This window comes from Arvicola amphibius, chromosome 18 (genome assembly GCF_903992535.2).
Source record: "Arvicola amphibius chromosome 18, mArvAmp1.2, whole genome shotgun sequence".
Taxonomy (NCBI): Eukaryota; Metazoa; Chordata; class Mammalia; order Rodentia; family Cricetidae; genus Arvicola; species Arvicola amphibius.
Genome location: NC_052064.1, coordinates 197063 through 215252, shown reverse-complemented (window position 1 = coordinate 215252; position 18190 = coordinate 197063). Strand labels below are relative to the sequence as shown.

At 37.8% G+C, this 18190-nt stretch overlaps 1 protein-coding gene across 1 annotated transcript; it reads left to right on the top strand.

Moving 5' to 3' along the window:
* Positions 1–17156, top strand: LOC119804034 (polyadenylate-binding protein 2-like). Its single transcript, XM_042054293.1, is given in 3 exon segments — positions 1–118; positions 16512–16636; positions 16638–17156. Coding segments are annotated over 3 exon segments (762 nt in total).
* The last annotated feature ends 1034 nt before the right edge of the window (positions 17157–18190 follow it).

The window sequence follows — 18190 nt, the reverse complement described above, 5'->3', positions numbered from 1 at the left end:
ATGGAGCTAGAAGGAATGTCTTCACGAGCATTATTGTTTGCCAGCACATCTTCCTCCATGGTCCGGTGGATAAAATGTACAACTGCAGTATTCAAGATTCTCAACATGAACAGGACAGGTAGAATGAAGCTCAACAGTTACGATAAAAAGTGGGCTTATTAAAATGTTTCACAAGCTGTGTTTCAGGCTGTCTAAAAATAGCTACTTATAAATGACAATTGAAGAATCCAGTAGATTGCTTCTCAGCCTTTTCCCAAAGATCAAGTGAAGAATCCAGTAGTTGTTCAGCCAGTTTATGGCTCAGCTGGTTTTAAGTATTCACCAAAATTTCAAAGAAGTAGTCTCCAGTACTAGGAAAGGAATGAGCTTGGTAGCCAGAGCAATGACAAAAAAGAGACTTTTCTTCTTCAATATACTTTATATGTATTTGCTGCTACCAGAAGGTGAGAAGGTTAAAGTTAGATCACAGTCTTGTTTGATTCAGATTTTCTTGTTTTAGTGATTTCAAGACAAGATTTTTCTGTGTAGTTGTGGTACTCATTCTGTAGGACAGACTGGTCCCAAACTCAGAAAATTCCAGTGCCTCTTGTGGTGCCCAGATTATGACCTGCAAAGATAAACCACGAGAGAGGTCCAGACTGAAATAAGCAAGGTTTAATCAGCACAATACAAACATGTTTGGAACTCATCTCCATCTCCTTACAGCAAGGTAGAGAGGAGTTGTATCTCCTCTGCGGGGTAAGCGTTTAAAGACATAACTACAAAGAGAATCTTTGAAGCTGCTTTGGCATGGGTACAAGGAATTTTGCTCCCTCCAAATTCTGTTGGACTTTTGCTCCCTCCAAATTCTGTTGTCAGCTTTCTCCTTGTTCTTAGAGCAAGGCCACTGTTCCTGAGTTAGGCCATCTTTATCAGCTTGTACCAGGTGGCTGGCTGGGCTGAGCTAAGTGACCTTGAGCTCTGAACCTACTGGGTGGGAGAGGGGAAGGCCACTATCCTCCTGGGAAAGCATTCTGTTAGGAAATTTCTTCTCACCTCTTTGAGAATAAGGGATAAGGATTCCACACCTCTGGCTCTTGAGTTATGGTGTTAAAAGTGTGATGGCCACCAAGCAGCTAAAGATGGGTCCTATCATCTCAAACTATCCAGATTAATGGAGGATTTTCCCATTTCAAACCCTTTAAGTAAAATCTCTCTCAGGTATAATTAATGCTTTGTATATTAGTTAATTCCAGAGGTAGTCAGTTTGACTACCAAAAATAGCCATTTGAACAGACAAGACAAAAGAAATGAGAAAAAAATATTGCTTGAAGGAGGCACAAAATGCATGGGAGTAATTTTCAAAACAGTGTTGTTTTCAACAAAGGAAGAATGGGGTTTTTACTTAGGATGTCTGAACATGCTCATGTAATGTTTTCCCTTAAGCATGCTCAGTTAACAAATCCACTTCTGAACATGATCACAATATAAAAACAAATATATTTAGGGACAAAGTTACCTCAAAGTCATGTAGGAAGGCATGTGAATTAGACAAATGATGGAAAGAAATGCCTCTGGCATGTTCACATTGTACCATAAGGTCTTAGTTGATAATCAAGTAGATGACACTAAGTTGATTGTCAACAGCTTTCTAGACAAAAAGCCAGAAATGTTACTGAAGTTCTTAGCAATTTCATCATTGATAGGAGACCAAAAACATCAAAAGTATTTTAGGAGCTATGATCTTTGTTACTAAGTGATTCTGGGGACCTTAGGAAGCAGGAAAGTTTAAAGTGGTACTGAAGGCCTGGAAGAAGAAAAGGACCCTTCATTAATCTCTATTCTAGGTACAGACCTAACATTTCAATGTGGCTAGGTCAATCCCCTGGCAAAAGAACCTAGTCTGTGGAGCTCAAGAAATGGCAACTCAGGTCACTTATCGATCAGAAATAATTGTTTAACTAATTTCACATTAGCAACCACAACTAGAAACAAGCTACAAAAATTTAAGCTTCCTTCCTACCCCTACTTTCTGAACTGTGACTATGATGGCTTGAAATCCTTGCACAGTGAACTCCAACTTTTACTAAAGTACCTCTGTATCACTACTCCACAATGAAATCTGGACATCATTAGAACACGAATTCCCCTCTCTCTTTTGCCTCCTTACTGTGAAGTAAAGGTTCTCCCTTGAATATCTGACTCATTTGGACTATGAGGCAAAAGATGGGTGGTTGAAACGATGTAATTATAATTCCCAAAAATTATGTTAAGAAATTGTAACAAGCTTTATGGCCATGTGCTCTAAAAGCTAGGAATTTGTAATAGAGCACACCAAGGACTACTTATATACTCTTCTCTCAGGTTGAACATCTTTAACCTACAAAATTTTATTCCTATTAAGCAGGACCAAACCATTTTATGTAGATATTCTTTTTTTTTTGAAGTAGAATATCTGCTGTAATCTGGTTTTATGAAAGTTCAGTTTTCTCCATATTTCTTTTTTTTTCTTTTGGTCTTTTGAAACAGGGTTGCTCTTTTTTTGGAGCATGTCCAGGAACTAGTTCTTGTAAAGCAGGCTGGCCTCAAACTCACAGAGATCTGTCTGCCTCTGCTTACTGAGTGGGGATTAAAGGCACAAGCAACAACCGTCCAGCTCTTTATACATATTCTTGATTGCCTAGTGACTAGTCAAGACACTTAATGATCCTCTAACATTTATTATCTCAGTATTAATTGCTAATATCATCTACGTTCACAGGAGGAAAGTTTTCATCATCTTTCTTGCCCGTACATTTCTGTGCTGTCTATACCTGATTAAAGTTGGTCAGTGTTCTCAGTTATTGCACAGATCCCTCTTCATTTGTAAGTTCCTAATGAAAGCCAAAGAAACCAGATTACAAATCACTAACTATGCCACAATCAGGCCCTATTTTATAATGGTAACTCCAGCAACTGAATACATATCCTATTTCCCCCTGCAGTATACAGAAGAAATTATTCCTCCAATTCTGTTCTAAAGGCAGAAGCCATGCTTTACATTTAAACCCTTTACCTGTGATTGAAATGGACAGTTTGCTATATGACTCTAGTGGCTAATTTTAAAACAAAGTGGTTTGATTTTGGTGTGTGGTACTTACCCAGAAAACTGTCCATCTGTTTTACATCTTCCAGTTTTTGGAGTACATGTATTTGTAGTATGACCTAATAATTCTCTGTATTTCCTTGGTGTCTGTTGTTATATCCCCTTTTTCATTTCTGATTTTGTTGATTGTGATGTTATCTCTCTGCCTTTTGATTAGTGTGGATAAAAATTTGACTATCTAGTTGATTTTCTCAAAGAACCAACTCTTTGTTTCATTGGTTTTATTATTGTTTTCTTGGTTTGTATTGTGTTGATTTTAGTCATTATTATTCCACGTCTTCTACTCCTCCTGAGTGAGTCTGCTTCATCTTGTTCTAGAGATTTCAGGTGTGCTGTTAAGGTGGTAGTGTGAGAGTTTTTTCACTTTCTTTATGTAGGTACTTAGTGCTATGAACTTTTCTGTTAGCACTGTTTTCAAATGTCCCATAGGTTTAGGTATATTGTACCTTCATTTTCCTTGAATTCTAGGAATATTTTGTTTATTTATTTATTTCTTCCTTAACACAGGTGTGGCTCAACTGAGCATTGTTCTATTTCCATGAGTTTATAGGCTATCTTCAATTAATGTTGTTACTAAATTCTAGTAGGAAAGCATGGAAAACATGGGATTACTCCAATTTTCTTTTTATCTGTTGAGGATTTCTTTGTTACCAAAAATGTGGTCAATCTTAGGAAAGATTCTATGAAGTTCTGTGAAGAAGGTATATTCATTTGTGTTTGGGTGGGATGTTCTGTAGATGTCTATTAAGACCATTTGAGTCATGACATCTGTTAGTTCTCAAACACAGTGGAGTTTGTTTATATAGCTTGTTGCAATGTAATGGAGAAGAATTTTTCAATCCTCTGCTATTGACATGATATTTTTATGAAATTCTGATGTCATCATCACATTTCCAAACAATAATTATTCAGTTTCTACATTTCCTTATGCTAGAGGACCTGACAGACTCATATGGGATCTAATGTGTGTTATGTATATGAGACAAAGCCTATTCCTGATTATATCTTGAACCTGAAGAAACAATGAAGTCAATTCTGCATCATCTGGTATAAATTCTGTGTTTTCAATATGCAAAATTACTCTTTCTGCATATTGCAAATCAATAACTATGTTGAGAAGTCCTTTAAAATCCCTTAGTACAGAAAATAGAACACTAAGACAAATAACTATTAAAGGGGCTAAAGATAATCTAAGATAAACGATAATTATGCTCTAAACCTACATCATCCAAACCTCTCCACAATCACAAAAGTTCTAATAATTGATTGTTCTTGCAGAAGATCCAGTATAGGTGTGGTGTTCTTCTGGAAACAACTGCTCACAGTTTAGTCCTGGGCTATTAGGCAGAAGTTCACAATGACTGGAAAGTTACTGAGAAGTTTCTTTATGACATGGGGACGAGAAAGCAGAGAGAAGGAATACAGGAAAGGCCAGGGAAATATATAACTTGCATGGTACATCTCCAGTGACCTACTTCCTCTAGCAATACTCTAAAGATCACACTAACCCCAAATGGTGCCACCATCTGGGAAACTAGTCAATAAGCATATGAACTATGGGATCATTTCATTTTCAAACTCTAACAATGGCAATACACTCCTAAACACTAAAGCTAGACTTCACAAATTGATAGCCATTCTGTGTCATCTGTTTATCTAACGTCTATCCATCTGTTCACAGTGTTTTCATAACCTGCTTTTTAGGAGATGGCAGTGGGGCATGGGGGTTGTTAAAGTCCTTAGTGCAAGAAGTAGATACCTGATTTTGGGTTCCCAGCACTCACATAAAATGTCAGGTTCTGGGTGCCTATGCCTGTAATTCCAGGTAAGGGGAAGAAGCAGACAGAGATGATTACTGGGATTTATTGATTAGCTAGAGTAGGAGAATTTGAGTTCTCCACTTTGAGATACTGTCTCAAAAAATTAGAAGGACAGATTGATAGGTACATAGATAGGTAGGTAGATAAAGCACTTGGGGGTCCAATCTCAAGGCTACATGGTATTGTCTGACAAACTAAACCAAAACTAAACAGTGCTGACAGAATATCTGTATTTGACAAGGCCTGAGAAGGCAGGTGAGCTTTTCTTGTGAGAAGAAGGAACTCAGTTTGAGCCCAAGAATCCATGCTGAAGAGAAAAAGAAAAAACGTGTGGTCGCAAGGACTTTTAACACCAGTAATGAGAAAAGGACATGGAGACAAATGAGTACCTGGGGCTCCTTGGTCAGCTAGCCAATTCTACTTGGAAAGTTACAAAGCAATCAGAGACCCTATCTGAAAAGAAATAGAAAATAAAAGTTTGGTGAAATGAAAGGCCTGATACCAGATATTTCTGTCTTCCAAATATATAAACACACATATATACAATCACATACTTATATTTCCACAAGTATATACACACAGTCATGCCCAAACATACACACACAGATGTACAATACCACATACAAATATATGTACATACAATTCATTGCTAGCTTGGATTGTGTCTTTCTATGGTTATTTATGCTATGAAGTGGCGTGGTTGATCGACAGTTATAATTCACCAGACTAGCTTTAATATATATAATTGAGCTTTAATAAAGGAAAGAAAAGGGAACTTACAAATCCAAGGTTCCAGCGAGGAGCGCAGAAAAACAAAGAGCAGGCGGGCTACAGGCCTGCAAGATTTTATAAGTAAATATTAGCCTAAGGGTGACACGCCTTACAAACAGGTGATTGGTTAGGCTTTCCCTTCATCTCCCCCTTTTGTCTAAATAAGACAGAACGAAACCAAATACAACTATATACAATAGGAACAAATAATAAATATAAAATTACAAACAACAGATAATATTAAATAAGAAACATATAACAAATGTTTTACTAAGTATTCTATTTCAAGGAGTCTAAATTATGTAGAGGGTAACTACAATTATCTAATCTTCAACCCCATCAAAGATCTGAGAAGGGAAGTAATATTACTTAAGCAACCAGAAAGTACAAACGAGAAACTTCCCAAATGTGCAACAAATGACAGAGACAACTGACTACCTGGGCAATCACCCAAAGTTTCGTATTGCAATGTTGAGGCAACCAACTTTGGCTAAGGCCTAACACAACTGACATAACATTTTTCAAAGGCAAGGAACTTTTTGTAGAACTATCCTACTCTGTCTTGGCAAGATAAGACAATCTCGTTTTATCCGCTTATGGATATTCTGTATCTTTGTCAGTAGTTGAGGTATGGGCTTTTCTTTGCCCAAAGGCCAGTTCTGCCAAGAAGAAGACAAGCTCCCAGTGGAGTGACGTTGGTGCTCAACGTTCTCTCGGGAGTAGAGCAGTGTTGCCAGGAGTGATTGTGTCTCATAAGTACAAAACTCTAGGTTAGATTAAAGGCCATTTTCTACAGCTCTTCAAAGAGGTTGAAGATTATACTATCTTACTAAATATAATTTCTATGTGTCTAAAAACCTGAATATCCTAAATATAAATATGACAAACATATATGACTATTGATATATAATTCTCGATACCTATGTAACTTGGAGACTAAGAGAATAAACAACTGTGCAATAAATGAGGACAATATCTACAAATACAAAAATGTCATTACATAAATAATATCAGAGGTAGAAATGTACATTGCAATGTGGTAAATATCTCAATATAACAATTGTTTTAAACAGAGGTAGAAGCATACTCTCATACAATAGAGGTAGAAGCATACTCACATTCAGTGTTCAATATACAAGAATCAACACCAATGCAATTTTCTAAAAACAATAATTCACAAATACCAATCATCCCATCAAACCAGTTAATCCCCCCTTTTTTTTCATAAACACCCCTGAGTCCATATAATACCTCCCCCATCCCCTCAACCCTATACCAACTACTAAATGATGTCCCTAAACCTGAGGGCAAACTGTTGGGAGAGGGGGCGTCATCCTCTAAGATTGCTTCCAGCTTAGACTTGAAGTAAAAGAAATTAATTCTTCTAAGAAAGTTTTTCAGGCCGGGCAGTGGTGGTGCACGCCTTTAATCCCAGCAATTGGAAGGCGGAGGCGGAGGCGGAGGCGGAGGCGGAGGCGGAGGCAGAGGCAGGTGGATCTATCTCTGTGAGTTAGAGACCAGCCTGGTCTACAAGAGCTAGTTTCAGGACAGGCTCCAAAGCAACAGAGAAACCCTGTCTCAAAAAAACAGAAGAAAAAAAAAACAAAAACAAAAACAAAAAAAGAAAGTTTCCCAGTAGAAATATCTAGTGCTGATTTCCTCAACTCCCAAGGGAATATTTCATATTATATGTCCAATTCTTCTGTCATCTTCTGAACTAAGTTAGTTCCCAAACAGAGGTATCAAGTGTATCTTGGCTCAACTCCAGTTTCTCAAACATTCCAGTAAAAGAGGTATTCACATAAATCTTGAATCAGATTTATTTAAGAAGGAAGAAAACATGAGAATAAATACCTCTGTGAAGTGTGGAAAGGGGCAGCTGCATACTGAATGAGCATATGGCTCAAATAGGACTTCTTAGTAACAGAGAGCAAAGGAGATTTTGATGGTGGGATCTACAAATGCAAAATGCCATTACATAAATAATATCAGAGGTATAAATGTACATTGCAATATGGTAAATATCTCAATATAACAATTGTTTTAAACAGAGGTAGAAGCATACTCTCAAACAATAGAGGTAGAAGCATACTCACATACAATGTTCAATATACAAGAATCAACACCAATGCAATTTTCTAAAAACAATAATTCACAAATACCAATCATCTCATCAAACCAGTTAATCCTCCCTTTTTTCATAAACACCCCTGAGTCCATATAATACCTCCCCCATCCCCTCAACCCCATCCCTGATCCTGAAAAAGCTCAGAGATTGGCTTGATTGTATGTTGAGGGATTGATTGCTTTTGTGCTCAGTTGGACAAGGGTAGAGTTTGTTTTTATGGTTCTGGTTTGAGAGCCAAATTGTGTTTCTTTACTGGCCCCTTTTAATGTTTTAGCTGTTTTCAGAGAGATGTTGTTTCTTTAAGTACTTCTAGATTCAGAGACAAGGGACTTGTAAAAATGAATCAAATATTAAGGTTTTATAACTTTGTTTAAAATAATGTTTTCTTTTATTAGGGGTCATTTTGCATCTGGAAAAATATATGTGATGATAAATTCCTTTGTGTCATGGTTTACCATTTCATCTATACCTATACCTATATTTTTCTATGATATTTTTCACATTTTTGAAAAGAACTGTATACACTGAGTACTTTACCAACTTTACTGCATTCAAAAATTTGACTATACTATGAGTCATCATACATTTGCTAAGTGAACTAAGACACCAAGAAGTATTTTCACAGAACTAGAACTCATGGGACTTTTGTAATGTGAGGTTGTTTATGTATTAACAATGATGGTAGAAAACCAATTACTTGTATACTTGGATTTAATTGAATAAGTATACTCTACATGGGAACTACAATTTATCTTCTAATTGTTCTTAATGAGACGTATGCTACATCTTTCCATATCTATATTTTCACACGCTTGTGTCAAGATTAACATATGATACACATAGTAAAGGAAGAATAGTGAATAAAAGATTTTCACATTGAATCCTCATGGTTTGACTTGCTGTTCCTCATAGACTTGTGCTATAGATATTAAGGTTTCTCCATAACAACTATGCCTTGACCCTTGACTCTAACTGCCACTTTCACTAAACTTAGCAAGTCACAAAAAGTATATGAGTAATATAATACTTACCATGCGCTATTGATTTAGTAGAAAGTTTGCAGCTATACTCATCACTGAAATGTGTATACATTTTTTGTCATGCGTAGCAAGAAACAAATGGACTGGCAGATCTACTACATAGCTCTCATGGTGCTATGACTCAAATGGTGATATCTGTTTAGTCATTGATTCCTTGACTTTTTCTTAAATTAATGCCTTGAAAATGCAATTCACATTTGAGAAATTGAGGAATATGGATTTGTGAGAATTTAATAACCATCAATGCATTAAAGCTGTGCTTATTTACACTATTGCTTTTGATTAATTGTTCCAGGACACATTACAAACTCGTCAGAGGCACATTGTTATGAACTTGCAAAAGGAAATTACCTTGCAGATCTTCTAAAACATTGACTATGTTCCTCAGTGTTAAAGTCCTCCAAAATGTACCCTAAAATACAGTACCAGAATATGTATGTTATATTATTTAATATTGTACAACAATTAGCTCATTACGTTATCTTAAGTGCACCTAAGAACTATGATTGTGTTATTCATCCCATTTTCTTCTTTCTAAATCACATTACAGGACAACATTATAAGTCATAGAAAAGTTGTCTCCATATTTTGAAACATGAAGGAAATTCATTTTTACCTATAGTAGTGAGGTTCCTGAAGGTCTCCAGCATCACATCTTTGTAGAGATTCTTCTGGGAAGGATTCAGCAAATCCCACTCTTCCTGAGTGAAGTTTATATGTAGATCATCATAGGTCACTGCCTTCAAATTTATACCCTACATGTGTACAATGTAAGCATGACAGTGACAACATTGGAAATGCATACTTCTTTGAAAGTATAGTTGTATGATTCTGGTGTTCCCCACTCTTATTCCATGATATAGTCAGTCACTTTAGAAGTAAATTGAAAAGGAGAGTCAATTCTGTCATTTCTATACACTTTGAATGGGATTTCACTTCATAAGAACAATATCTATTAACAGGGTGAGACAAGAAAAAAGATCAACAGTAAATTGTATGCATGAGAAAATTGTATGAAAAATTACTCATTATAGAAAGGAAAAAATATAGACAAATGGGTGTATTGGTGCATTGTGCCTTTAACCACAACACTCAGAAAACAGAGGTGGGTATATTTGTCTCTGAGTTGAATCAGGTCCAGGAGAGGTGGCAGTACACATTAAGACTCTGTCTCCATTTCAAACCTTAATGAAACAAACAATGGGATAGAAAAACTAATAGGCTTTTATTGAAGTTTCTACAAAGAGTTGTTTTCACTCCAGTTCTGTAGTCATCTTCCAGACCCTGAAGTACCCTAATATAAATTGCAATATCAATAACATTTTGTAGAAAAAGAACTTCCTGTATAAAACAATTACAAGTGGACAGATGAAAACAGTAGAAATATAAGTGTTGGTCGTAAATAATCAACACAGAGCTGGAGAGAGGGCAGATTAACTCAGCACTCTTGCTGATCTTGAATGGAGGTGGACAAATTTGCCTGTACTTACATGGGGATTACAACTATCCATTTTTCCAGGGTCAGGATTTCTGAGATCCTTTGATCACTCTCATGACCAGGTATCCATATGGTACATATACATGCAGGCATAAAACAGTCATATTGATTTTTAAAAAACCAAAGCAAGCATAACAAGCAAGAAGATGTTCATCCAATTGCAATTTAATGACTCAAAATACTCAGGCAATATTAATGCCATCAATCCATGGGATGGCATCCTGGGAATCAGAGTGATACCCTCTGTCAAATTTTAAAATTCAAGATAAGCATAAAGCTCAGCACAGCAGCATATACTTGACATAAAAAATACCTGCATTCCAGGGCCATCATCCAATAATATAGAAACAAATAGAGCCAGGAATGGTCCCTCCCTTTATTTTCAGGAATTTAGAGCCACACAGTTACTCAGATAAGCAAACAAAACAATTAAAACAGCAGGTTACCAAACTCCTGAGCACTGAATAACAACTGTTTCTGCTATGCCTTATGTGATTTAGAGATTGAGCCTATAATGATGGTAAAAGCATTTCAGTATGAGTAGGAAGTTTGCTGATTAATGTCAAGTACAACATAGTGGATTCCAATGTCAGAAAATTACTTGAGGGTATTGAAACTCATAGCATACAATGAGGAATTTCATCTAGAAAGGCTTCTCCTACTAAAGATCCACAGAAAATTGAAATAAAACTAATAAGGAGAGAAAGTTCTTCAAACACATGATATTTTCTGGGAGGTTATTCATTTAGTCAAGTACATTCTGAACCCAGTCACTATTGGTCCATGGTCAACAATTGAATAAAATCACTTTGTCACTTCAAAGATTCACATTTAATGATTCTTAAAGAAGGACTCTTAAAAGAAATGCAACACTAGCTCAGAATTGAGAAATAGATGTTTATTTATTAGGGATAGACTTACAAATCAGAATCCTATGCTTGAACTGAGATCAGAAACCGAATCATGCAGCCGGAAAACAGGCTGGACTCATGCTGTATACTGTCATATATAGTTTAAGAGGCCATGCCCCAGTGGTCAGGAAACCCCTGGCTGTAAGACTTCCTACAGCACCTACCCCTATTGTTTAATTAAGAGAGTTCTAAGCCCAATACATAATTATATACAATAAGAACAATATATTCATTAATTATCCTATCCTAACTAGTCTTGCACAATAAATAACTTGGCCAAGTCATGAGAGGAAAGTAACTTCAACTATCTAGTCTTCAACACCATCGAAGATCTGAGAAGGGAAATAATATTACTTGAGAAAGCAGGAAGTGGAATCAAGCAACTTTCAAAATGCGCAACAAATTACAGAGACAACTGGCTCCCTGGGCAATCATTCAAAGTCTCATTGGTAATGTTGAAGCAACCAACTTTGGCAAACACTTAGAATAACTGACTGACCATTTAAGGAGGTAGGAAAATTTTAAAAACCATCTTACCCTGTCTTGGGAAGATTTCACAGTCCTGTTTATCCATGTTTGGATATCATGTACCTTGTCAGTGGTTGAGACATGAACATGTCTTTGCCCAAAGGCCAATTTTGCCAAGAAGAAAGCAAGCTCCAAGTGAAGTGACCAGTGTTCAACATTCTCTCGGGAACAGAATGATGCTACCAGAAAATTGTGTCTCATTTAAACATAACTTAAAGTTATTTAAATGCCATATTCTACAGCTCTTTGAAGTGGTTGAAGATTACCTATCTATGCAGAATATAATCTCTACATATCTAAAGAACCTGATTATTCTAACTATAACAAACAAATGACTATTGATCTATAATTCTTAATACTTATAAACTTAAAAACTAAGACTCATATTAGACTATTATACAATAAACAACTGTGAAACAAATGAAAAGAATGACCTCAAAATTTAAACAATGTATAAGTATCTTGATCAGAGGTAGAAATATATCTTGCAAAATGGTAAATACCACTCCATAAAAATGTTTTAAGCAGAGGTAGAAGCATAAATACATTAAATATTCAATGTAATTTCCCATTATATCAATATACAAGAATCTATACCAATGCAGTTGCCTATAAATAATAACTCACAAGCATTCACTCTCTTGCTCATGATTATTATTAGTGTCAGTAAGTTCACACTAATCTATTATCCCATACAATTTTCCCATTTTTTTTCAAAGAGATCCCTCAGCCTCTAAAATTTTATCTCCAACCTGCAACCCTATACCAATTATAATCAACCCCTAAATGATGTCCCTAATTCTGAGAACAAACTTTGTTGGGAGAGGGGACGTTGTCTTTTAGAATTACTTCCACCTATCATGGGGGTGATTTTCTTTCTATGGGATCCTGTGAAACTAAAATGATGGTTAAGTTCCAAGATTACTGTCTGGTATAATTGCAAGTAGTCTCTGTGTATTTGTTAAGGTTTTTCTGAGCTTCCTTTTAGGAGTTCAGTCCAGAACATTGTAAAAAGTATACCACTGAGTAGTATTCTAGCATGTATATATTCCACAGTTTCTTCATCCATTCTTCCACTGAAGGGCATCTAGGTTGTTTCCAGGATCTGGCTATTACAAATAATGCTGCTATGAACATAGATGAGCATATGCTTTTGTTGTATGATTGGGCATCTCTTGGGTAGATTCCCAATAGTGGAATTGCTGGGTCCTGGGTTAGGTTGATCCCGAATTTCCTGAGAAACCGCCACACTGCTTTCCAAAGTGGTTGCACAAGTGTGCATTCCCACCAGCAATGGATGAGTGTACCCCTTACCCCACAACTTCTCCAGCAAAGGTTATTATTGGTGTTTTGGATTCTAGCCAATCTGACAGGTGTAAGATGATATCTCAAAGTTGTTTTGATTTGCATTTCCCTGATAGCTAGGGAGGTTGAGCATGACCTTAAGTGTCTTTTGGCCATTCGAACTTCTTCTGTTGAGAATTCTCTGTTCAGTTCAGCGCCCCAATTTTTAATTGGGTTAATTGGCATTTTACCGTCTAGTCTCTTGAGTTCCCTATATATTTTAGAGATCAGACCTTTGTCAGTTGCAGGGTTGGTGAAGATCTTTTCCCAGTCAGTAGGCTGCCTTTGTGTCTTAGTGACAATGTCCTTTGCTTTACAGAAGCTGCTCAGCTTCAGGAGGTCCCATTTATTCAATGTTGCCCTTAATGTCTGTGCAGCTGGGGTTATGCGCAGGAAACGGTTCCCTGTGCCCATTTGTTGTAGAGTACTTCCCACTTTCTCCTCTATCAAGCTCAATGTGTTCAGATTAATATTGAGGTCTTTAATCCATTTGGACTTGAGTTTTGTGCATGGTGATAGACACGGATCTACTTTCATTCTTCTACAGGTTGACATCCAGTTATGCCAGCACCATTTGTTGAAGATGCTTTCTTTCTTCCATTGTGTGCTTTTGGCTCCTTTATCAAAAATCAGGTGTTCGTAGGTTTGTGGTTTAAGATCCGTGTCTTCTATACGATTCCATTGGTCAACTTCTCTGTTTTTATGCCAATACCAAGCTGTTTTCAATACTGTAGCTTTGTAATAGAGTTTGAAGTCAGGGATGGTAATGCCTCCAGAAGTACCTTTATTGTATAAGATTTTTTTGGCTATCCTGGGTTTCAAGAAACTGTGGAATATATACATGCTAGAATACTACTCAGCGGTAAAAAACAATGACATCTTGAATTTTGCAGGCAAATGGATGGAAATAGAAAACACTATTCTGAGTGAGGTAACCCAGACCCAAAAAGATGAACATGGGATGTACTCACTCATAATCGGTTTCTAGCCATTATTAAAGGACATCGAGCCTATAAATTTGGGATCCTTGAGAAGATAATAAGAAGGTGAACTCCCAAAAAAAGATATAGTAATCCTCCTGGATATTGGAAGTAGACACAATCGCCAGGCAAAATTGGGAACTCGAGGGTTGGGCGAGACTGGGCCAAGGGAAGATGGGGAGAGAAAAATGTGAAGGGGAGAATGGGGGGAGCTCGGAGGAATGGGATGCTTGGGATATAGGAAGGGTGGATATGGGAGCAGGGAAGCATATATTTTAATTTAAGGAGCTACCTGAGGGTTGTCAAGAGACTTGACCCTAGAGGGGTTCCCAGGTTTCCAGGGAGACGCCCCCAGTTAGTTCCTTGGGCAGCTGAGGAGAGGGAGCCTGAAAAGGCCAGTTCCTATAGCCATGCCGATGAATTTCTTGCATATCACCATAGAACCTCCACCTGACGATAGATGAAGAAAATGACAGAGCCCCACATTGGAGCACCGGACTGAGCTCCCAAGGTCCTGATGAGGAGCAGAAGGAGGGAGAACATGAGAAAGAAAGTCAGGACCGTGAGGGAACCTCCAGCTGGCGACAGATGGGGAAGGTGATTGAGCCCCACATTGGAGCACTGGACTGAGCTCCCAAGGTCCTGATGTGGAGCAGAAGGAGCGAGAACATGAGGGAGAAAGTCAGGAACGTGAGGGGTGCGTTCACTCATGGAGACGGTGGCACAGAACTAAAGGGAGATCACCAACTCCAGTTGGAATGGGACTGATGGATCATGCGACCAAACCCGTCTCTCTGAATGTGGCCAACAGCGGGTGCTGACTGAGAAGCAAAGGACATTGGCGCTGGGCTCTGATTCTTCTGCATGGACGGGCTCTGTGGGAGCCTTCTCAGCTTGGTTGATCACCTTCCTGGACCTGGGGGGCGTTGGGAGGACCTTGGACTTAGCATAGAGTGGGGAACCCTGATGGCTCCTTGGCCTTGAGAGGGAGGGAGGGGAGGTATGGGTGGAGGGGAGGGGCGGGAAGGGGGAGGAGGAGGGAAGGAGATGGAAATTTTTAAATATAAAAAAAAATAAACCATGAGAATGAAAAAAAAGTATCAAATAAAAAAATAAGGATTCATTCAAGAAAGTATAAGTCTTTCTAAGAATGAAAAAAAAAAACAGAAAAAATAAAAGTATACCATTTCAGCTAACCAAGTTGGAGCCATCTTGAGCGGCTGGTACTCAAAACAGATCTTGTAGTAGCGCTATCATCATCATGACATAATGTTAACCAGGTTGAGTTGATGTTCTGGGGCCCCATCTTCTTCCTGGAAACTTCAAAATTTACTGCAGGAAAATTCATTGTTCATTGTGCAAAACTTCAACATTAATTATATAGACATATACAGACAAATTTTTCAATGACATGTACAATAGAGGCAAAAGTAGATGTAAAGAAAAGTAAAATTTTTTATCAATTCTTTTTTCTTTCTGTCCCATGCCCCTAACATGAGACAGAAACTCTGAATTTTTCTTTTAACAACATGTTTGGATTTATAGAGGGAAAGAGCCAGTGTCCAATTCCAAGGCCAACTTTATATATTCATAAACATTTATCCACCTACAAATGCCACACAAGGAAATGATACGATAAAACTGTAGACTATTGAATCTGCTCTTTAAAAAAAGAGGCATATATATGTATGATGAGATAAAAGCATAGATCGTGAAAATTAATTTTAAAAAGTAACTACTTATTTAAATATTTTACATTGATATAGATATGTATGCTTCCTTTTGATAGTAATTTGACATTATTTTTGTTAAAACATACTATCTATGATGTTATATTCTTACCCAAGATATTTTACCTAAAACAATTCACTTGAACATGTAATGAAAATGTCTAGTCCTTGAAAGTTATTATTATCAACTAATTAAGATACAAAGTACTGTATATTAGTAGTTTGTGACTCATTACACTTGAAAGTATAATCAAGTTAGGTATGTTTTCAACATTATTACAGAATTTTATTATGCTGCTGTTCTGGATGGCGGTGAGTAATATCTGTGTTAGCCAACAGAAAAAGCAGTTATCTCAATGTGACCCTTAAACTATTGTTTCTGACCTCTAATTACTGATCCAAAGACAGAAGTCTCATCATATAGATGTTCTGCTAGCAAACAGAAGAGATTGCTTGTGATGGCTCTCCAGCCCCTTCTGCTTTATTCTGGCTTCAGATAAATGCTGATACCCAAACCCAAACAACCTAGAAAAATGATTTAAGGAAGAGTGGGGGAAGCAGGTGGTTGGGGATCCCTGACTGAGAAGTGTGCCTGGGGCCTTTGGCGAGGCTGGGAGTGAGGAACCTCCCGCTACAGGTTCTGGGACCAGCTGGGGAGTCCCCAGAAGCCAGAAGGTGCAGGAAGAGCTGAGACTAGTTGAAGTGGACCTCGGGGACAGCATCATTGAGGACCCAGAGCTAGAAGTGATCAAAACTTCAGGGTGTCAAGAAGATAGAGGAAGAGGATGAGAAGTTAAAGGAGCTACAAAATGAGGTAGAGAAGCAGATGAAGAAGAGAACAACCCCAGGCAACGCTGGCTCAGTGATCACGTCTCTAGAGAAGATGGAGGCTGATGCCAGTTCCATCTATGTTGGCAATGTGGACTATGGTGCAACAGCAGAAGAGCTGCAAGCTCACTTTCATGGCTGTGTTTCAGTCGATCGTGTTACTACAGTCTGTGGCCAATTCAGTGGCCTTGCCAAAGGGTTTGCATATATAGAATTCTTAGACAAAGAGTCAGTGAGGACTTCCCTGGCTTTAGATGATTCCCTGTTTAGAGGAAGACAGATCAAGATGATTCCCATCACCACAACACACAGGGGTTTCCCATGTATCCAATACCATGCCCAGGCTACCAATTACATCTCCCTGTCTCGACTCTACAGTGGTTTTAACAGCAGGCCCTGGGATCAAGTCTACAGGGGCCAGGCTAGAGTGACATCATGGCATTCCCCTTACTAAAAAAAAGTATTAGAAGGAGAGAGGGGGGAAAAAGAATTTAAAAAGAAAGAAAAACAGAAGATGACCTCAAGGGAAAAATATTTTTTAAAAATATTATACTCGGGGGCTGAGAGATGGCTCAGAGGTTAAGAGCACTGACTGTTCTTCCAGAGGTCCTGAGTTCAATTCCCAGCAAACACACGGTGGCTCACAACCATCTGTAATGGGGATTGGTGCCCTCTTCTGGCCTGTAGGGATACATGCAGGCAGATGCTGTATACATAATAAATCTTTAAAAATACATATACTGTTGAAGGGGGAGAATCCCATAATTAACTGTAGGGACCTGCTCTGGGCAGTAGGGGAGGCCCATAGAATGGCGCAGGCATGACATATTTTCTCTGGAGATTCAACATGGACACTTCTCAAATGAGCAACCTGTTTCCTGCCCTGCTCCACTTCACTCTCTTTGGGACTACTCAAGGGTAGGTGGGTACAGGTGGTAGGAGGCCTTTTTTTTTACCCAGAGCTCTGGAAGGGCACCAATCTGTTCACCTTGTTTCCTTCCCTCATTTCTCTCTGCATTTTGCAGTCTCTGCCTGCTCCTGATTTCCCAGGTCTAGGTACACCCTACCCTTCTTTCCTGAGGGCTCCAGCCTCTCCAGTTTGTCTGGTGAACTATTTTGTTGGCATTTTTATTTTTCTGTCTTGAGTATCTTTCTTTGCAGATTTTTGTAGCAGAAAGAACTCACTCCCAGTGGATTCAGGGTAAATTCCACTTACCCCTGGGGAAATACACTACTGTGTTTTGGGAAGTTTTGCAGTGTTGTTTTTATTTTATCAGGTGTTCTTGTTTTGTTTTTTTTTTTCTTTACATTTTCCCCTTTTATTTGGAAGGAATAAGAAGAAATGGGAATAACGAGGTGGGAGCTGGATTTTGTTTATTTCTTTAAACTAATTTATAAGGCATGGGATTTTTTTAAATAATGTATTATGAAGAATGTTGTTTATGGAAAAAAAGAAAAATGATTTAAAATTTATTTTCTCCTACATTG